This window comes from Crotalus tigris, unplaced genomic scaffold (assembly GCF_016545835.1).
Source record: "Crotalus tigris isolate CLP2741 ecotype Arizona unplaced genomic scaffold, ASM1654583v1 scf7180000024436.1354646, whole genome shotgun sequence".
Classification (NCBI taxonomy): domain Eukaryota; kingdom Metazoa; phylum Chordata; class Lepidosauria; order Squamata; family Viperidae; genus Crotalus; species Crotalus tigris.
In genome coordinates, this window is record NW_024100605.1 from 1 (window position 1) to 6928 (window position 6928).

The following is a 6928-nucleotide window of genomic DNA, read 5'->3' on the forward strand; positions in this document are numbered from 1 at the left end:
CAAAAATACAAACAAACAGAAGGAGCACCCATGGGATCACCCCTATCACCTGTCATTGCCAACCTCTACATGGAACACTTTGAAACCCAAGCTCTAGAAAAATCGGATCACAAACCCAAACTCTGGCTCAGATATGTAGACGACACCTTCATAATCTGGCCACATGGGAAAGAAAAACTGGACAACTTCCTCACACACATCAACAGCCTACACCCCAAAATACAGTTCACCATGGAAACAGAAGCTAACAACCAACTTCCCTTCCTGGATGTCTTAGTCTACAAGAAATCCAATGGCTCCCTAGGACACACCATCTACCAGAAGAAAACACACACAAACCGCTATCTGCATGCTCTCTCACACCACCACCCAGCACAGATCAACTCTGCAGCCAAGACACTCATCTCCAGAACAAAACGCTTAGCTGACGAACAACACCTAAAACCCGAACTACACACTCTCACCAATGTACTAACATCCAATGGATTCCATAGAAATAAGATTACAAACCTAATCCAAAAAGAAACCCCAACTAAAATCCAAGACAAAGAACAAGAAAACGGCAAAGCCCTCCTCCCATACATAAAAGGAACCACAGACAGAATCAGTAAGATCCTTCATAAACACAACATCAAAACAGCATTCTGCACAAACAGAAAAATATCCACCATCCTTAGAAACCCCAAAGATAAAATTGAATTAGAAAATCAAGAGTATACGAAATCCCATGCACCACTTGTCCCACCATATACATCGGACAAACCAACAGAAGAATAAGTGCACGCATTGAAGAACATAAGAACTCAGTCAAAAAAGAGGAACCAACATCTTCCCTGGTCCAACACCTTAAAGCCACAGGACATGAAATTGACTTTAAAAATACCAGAACCATTGCCAAAAGTGAACATTTTAATAACAGAATAATCAGAGAATCCATCGAGATAGAAAAACGCCCACACAGCATGAACAAGCGAGATGATACCTCCCGTCTACCAGCCATTTGGAAACCCGCCCTTATTGACAAACGATTCCCTAACACACAAAATGATACCAGACCCACACTCACAAAAACCACACAGGAGGTCACCACCACACATCCACGCAAAAAACAAACCCAAAGCCACACCGATGACGAGGCACGACCACAAACCAGAAGCCAGACCACAGCTGCATCATTAGCCACTTTAAACCCCTCCAATCCATACATGAAGCAAACTGACACCCTCCATGACGAGGAGACACAACCACGAACGAGAAGCCAAAAAATAGCAAGGCAGCCCAAAATCTTAAACCCCTCTGCAACTCAGACTAACCTGAGCACAATCAAACAGAACACTCCCCCAGCCAATCAGAGCACAGCCAAGCCCCTAACCATTCAGAACACACCTCCACCCAATCAGAACACAGCCAAGCTCCCACCCAATCAGTTCATACCCCCACTGGCAGTTAAAAGGAAGAAACAGCTAAGACCACACATTGCTGCTCAAAGCACGAAGCTGAAAACACCAGCCTGAAGATGACGAATGAGACTTCGTCGAAACGTTGCCAAGACACTTCCAATTTTACGCGGGAGAAAACCCGAACAACCAAAGACCTACATACAAATACCCGCGAAAACTTCAGAAAACACACACACACACACACACACACACACACACACACACACACAAATATATATATATATATATATATATATATATATATATATATATATATATGTAGGTCTTTGGTTGTTCGGGTTTTCTCCCACGTAAAATTGGAAGTGTCTTGGCGACGTTCAGCACCAGCCTGAAGATGAATGGGACTTCGTCGAAACGTCACCAAGACACTTCCAATTTTACGTGGGAGAAAACCCGAACAACCAAAGACCTACATACAAATACCCGCGAAAACCTTAGAAAACATATATATATATATATATATCCCACTATGTATGTATGTATGTATGTATGTATGTATGTATGTATGTATGTATGTATATGTAGGTCTTTGGTTATTCGGTTTTTCTCCCACGTAAAATTGGAAGTGTCTTAGCGACGTTTCGACGAAGTCTCATTCGTCATCTTCAGGCTGGTGCTTTTGGCTTCGTGCTTCTAGGAGCAAATTTGCTCCTAGAAGCACGAAGCATTTGCTCCTAGAAGCACGAAGCCGAAAGCACCAGCCTGAAGATGACGAATGAGACTTCGTCGAAACGTCGCCAAGACACTTCCAATTTTATGTGGGAGAAAACTCGAATAACCAAAGACCTACATACAAATACCCGCGAAAACCTCAGAATATATATATATATATATATCTCCCCCACCTTTATTTTTTACAAATAACTCAAGGTGGTGAACATATCCAACATATCCTCCTCCTCCTATTTTCTCCATAACAACAGTCCTGTGAGGTGAATTTTCTCCCTATAGATCAGGGGTGTCAAACGTGCAATGTCATGTGACGTGTCGTGACATATCATAACTTTTTTGCCATTGCTGGCAATGGGGTGGGCATGGTTTCGCTATGATGCATCTGGCCTGTGGGCCTGCAGTTTGACACCCTTGCTATAGATAATGGTTTTGGTCACAGACATAAACTTAACCATGATAAAACCATGGAGTAAGTAGAAAAGAAATAACAGGTAAGATGTGATAAACAAATCCCAGAATATTCACATCTTTAGGGGAAAGAAGAAATGGGAACACATAAGATGTTGTGTAAGGCTGAGTGTAAGAAATTAGAATGGATTTAGAAATAAAACTCTTCATGTGACAGAAAGAAGCAGTACGTTTGCAAATATTAGAAGATGGGAAGATTTCAATAGTAATGTGGCTTAAAATCTGATGGTTTCCCACCAAGATGTTTTGGGCAGAATAGCTAAAGAATGCCTGTCTGTTGAAAGTTAAAAAGGAAAATGGAAAAATGAAGGGTACTTCCCTTATTGAGTTCTTACTGCAGTGTCCAAATTTGGAATAGAGAGAGGCAAAATATAATAGGAATTTGTAAACATCAGTGAAGCTTGTTGTGGCTACACAGGTTGCCTCTCTGCACTTTGATCAATGGGTTGTTCCTTGTTAAGATGCCCCAAAGGCTTTCTGGCACAGGTACCGAGGTTATTAATTACAACAGTTTATAATGACATTAGCTCTAAAGAACCAAATCAAATCATGCAACTTTAGTTCCTAGGTGATCATTTTTTAATGCTATATGGTATTTCAAGAGAACGTTCTTTCTTATTCTAAATTAAGCCCAGCCCTACCATTTTGGCAGCAGAAATACTGTAATCCTTAAAGTAACAGGTCAAATATATGTAATTTGAATTAAATATGCATTCAATTATTGTCTATCTCAGGTAGCAGGATACTGTTAAGCAGTTGTTAGATTCTAACAGAATCCTTCAGTATATACTAGGATTTCTCTAATTTATTTATCTGGAAGCCCATTTTTATTACTTTTTATGCATAAAAAATGCAAATAAGCTTTTAAAGGGTCAGTTTCCTCTCTAATTAGGATGTTGACAACAACGTGGTGAAGGATAAAGAAAATAATTATTTGAATATTTTTCAAATATTGAAGGGCTTTTCTGTTTATTTAATAAAGACTGGTCTTGATCCATGGACTGCATTTAGGAAATGCTACGATTTATTAATAATCAAAGTCACTTTCTAAGTATTAGCCTTGAGATAACCAAATGGCATTGTGCAAATACCAAAAAGAAGGTGATGGTACATTTTGATAATTTGAATATAATAGGAGGAGAGCTGGATAAGATGGTAATGTGCAAACTTGCCCTGTTGATTTCCACCCATCCACTTTACTTAAAGTCTCCTCTAATGGTACCATGAGGAATCATTAGGCTAGGAAAAATGGCAAAATCTGAAGAACTTCTTAGAAAAAAATGTTTTAAAAATCCTCTACCAAATGGCCCATCTAATATGCTCAGTAATTCCTCCAAGCTGAGTGTTGGAGGAAAAATAGAATAACAGAGTTGGAAGGGGCCTTGGAGGTCTTCTAGTCCAACCCCCTGCTCAAGCAGAAGACCTTATACCATTTCAGACAAATGGTTGTCCAAACTCTTCTTAAAAGCCTCAAACTGGGGAGGGAAATGAAATGGAGTAGATTAAATGAAGACTATATTTTGGGGGGACACACATTCTGCTTTAGAGAAGCATTGAATGGGAAGTGGTGATACTCTCTTTCTTGCACTGTGTATGTACCCGATCCTGCTTTCCCCGATAGACAAACACAGAAAATGTAGGCTGGGGGAGAAACCTGTGAAGAAAGACAGTTTGCAAGAGAGTCACAATAAGTGGGAGAAAGGTTGGATACTCTCTCACAGGGATACCCTTCTTTTCTGCTTTCCAACTTTGATTATCGCTGAATGTCTGACCCTGTCAGCTTCCCCTCTGGGAGCTGTCTGACTTCATATGTACAACTAGTATTTGTTACAACCAGTTGTGTAGATGAATTCTGATCTTCCATCAGAGAAAGCACCATTTTGATACTGATCTGTATTTTCTCTTTCTGGACTAGGAGGAAGACTCTCTCCAAATTGAAGAAAAGATAAAGTGGGGAGATGGATTTGCAGTAGTTTATTCTGTCACTGACAGGTGTAGCTTTGATGAGGTGATGAGGCTGTGCTTTCTCATCAACCATATCCATTCTAGCCCAAAGCGGAACAGTGCTAGTGGAGAACCGCCGGTTGTGATTGTTGGAAACAAGAAGGACCTACAATTTGACCGAATGGTAACCTTTGAGGATGGAGAAAATCTCTCCAAGGCTCTGAAGCATCCTTTCTATGAGATCTCTACCAGGGACAGTTATGAAGAGACTGTGATGGTCTTCAACACCCTATATGGTGAGCTGATGAAGCAAGGGCACTTTTCCCCAGGGTCCTTCAAGAGGCGAGCATCATCTAAATTAATGGAAAAGATTCCTAAAATTCATGCCAATTCAAGTTTAACTTCAGCAGGCAGGAGTCTCAGCTTCAATTCATTCAGGGACTACATCCCAGAGTGAACATTTGTCTAAGCTGTTGTACAGTGATGTTCAAAGTACACAGAGCCAGTTCGAGATAACAAGGGAGAGGTTGCAGAATTCGTAGCACAAAGGGCAAGAGGCCTGCACGTTGTTAGGAAAGCTTTTTTTTTAAAAAAAAAAATTCCATCAAAATTGGAGTATCTGAGTTTGATCCTTAGCTGATAGCACAAGGCTATGTGATGCAACAGAATAACTTACTGGATGATACCAATGGACAATCTGTACCTGAATTTTTATTTCCAAAACATATTTCTGAAAATCCAACCCAAAATTAATGATTCTTCCCCCCCCGTTATTGTCTCCTAACAATTAATATTCACAGTCAATAATAGTAGCCTACAATCTCTGGCCCAAGGGGTTCCATTTAGCCAATGTTTCCAGTATATTTCACTTGGCCTATTCCACATATCCTCCCCTATGAATTTGTTTCTTCCATTTTAAACTAATTGAAGCCAGTAGCCATCTTAATGGCAGAAAATTCTAAAAGTAAGTGAGTTGTGGCGTGTTCTCATGTAGAGTCTTTTGAATTTGGATTTAAGAGCACTGTGAAGCACCATTGGGTTGGGCCCTTTTTATTTTCCCTTCAACAAGAAAAGCAGTCAACTAAATGTCTTTGCAAATGGGAATTCAGGTGCTGAATTCAACAATCGCTGAGCCGTGTTAAATGTTGATCTATCTTTTATGTGGTTTACAACAGGGGTTGAAAAGGTCTTAGATATACTGTTATCTCTCTGGTTCTTACTATTGATCTGTTTTTTCCAACAAGAATATTATATGTGCATCTTTTACAGACTGATTAAGACCATTGTTATTATTTGTTTTGGATGGATGCAGTAAAAACCACCCTTAATTTAGTCAAATATACTTAGGCCACTGAAAATGCTGGCTTGATCTATAGGCCTGAGTAAAAAGGGTGCTTTATTTGCATAAGAAGGTATAGTGAGATCAGTCTTTGTGGCCAGAGGGAAGAGGTGAATTCAGAGAACGGGGCAAGTTTACAGGATCCTACAACTTAGTATTTAAATGCTTATTAAGTCTACTGCCAGGAAATTCCAGGTACTCTTTACCAGAGTAATTTGAATTCAGATAATTTAGGTGCTGTGGATAACAGGAGCCAAGAATGTGTTCATCTGCCTCCCCACTTTTCAGATTGTGCTTGAAAATGTGAAAATATGAAGCTGCCTCATGGGAAGGTCCTTCTAGCCTATGAGTTTCTAGTTGGACAGATGGGAACTCTTTAACATCTCAGGTTCACTGTTCCTTGAGAAGCTTTGGCAAATAACATGTTCCTTATTTAAAGAAAAATAACTGGAGAAATGCTTGAAGCATATATAATTTGCCACAGATCTACTGTCCCTCTTCAAGCTATTTTTTTCCCCTCTGGGAGCTTCATCTACTAGGCCGATGCATTGCTCAGACTCCCAGGCACCTGCTGTTTTGGAGGGCGAGATGACAGATTAGTTGATTCAGTTTGTTCCCTAAGGCTCCTACGTGGCTTCTCTGCATTGGAAAACAGCCGCCTGCTCACTACCTACTACTCACTTCTTTACAGTGGTTGGTGTGGCTTCTTTGCCATGCAGCACACAGAAACAAAAAGATCTGTGTCTTAAACATGCAGATATTTTACATACACACTAAGGGATGCTCTGTATTTCTAAAAATAATAAATATGTCTGTACTAATTTCTCTGGCTCTTGATTCTTATCTAAACCAGCTAGTTCTCAAGTTGGAGACAGAGGTTTTGGGTGTGCATTTGCTTTGACACTGTGTGGCTTTACGGTTACAATTTGCTTTGTAGAATTATTATACTTACTATTAACTAAAATCTCTATCTATGGAGAAGGAATAAGCATATGTATTTTAACATACACACTTTGGGAATGTTACAGAGATCATGAAAAAAGAA

The 6928-nt window shown here is 39.8% G+C and overlaps 1 protein-coding gene across 1 annotated transcript; it reads left to right on the top strand.

Moving 5' to 3' along the window:
- The first annotated feature begins 3704 nt into the window (after positions 1-3704).
- On the top strand, positions 3705-6704 carry LOC120302599 (ras-related and estrogen-regulated growth inhibitor-like). Its single transcript, XM_039331249.1, has 2 exons — positions 3705-3755; positions 4516-6704. The coding sequence occupies exons 1-2, from the start codon at positions 3705-3707 to the stop codon at positions 4999-5001; spliced, it is 537 nt and encodes a 178-aa protein (XP_039187183.1). The 3' UTR covers positions 5002-6704.
- Positions 6705-6928: the final 224 nt, after the last annotated feature.

Excerpts from the sequence above, each read along its gene's own strand:
- LOC120302599 (XM_039331249.1), top strand. The coding sequence starts at position 3,705 with ATGGTACATTTTGATAATTTGAATATAATAGGAGGAGAGCTGGATAAG. Across the intron at positions 3,756-4,515 it reads GAGGAGAGCTGGATAAGATG|GAGGAAGACTCTCTCCAAAT; the intron begins GTAATGTGCAAA and ends TTTCTGGACTAG.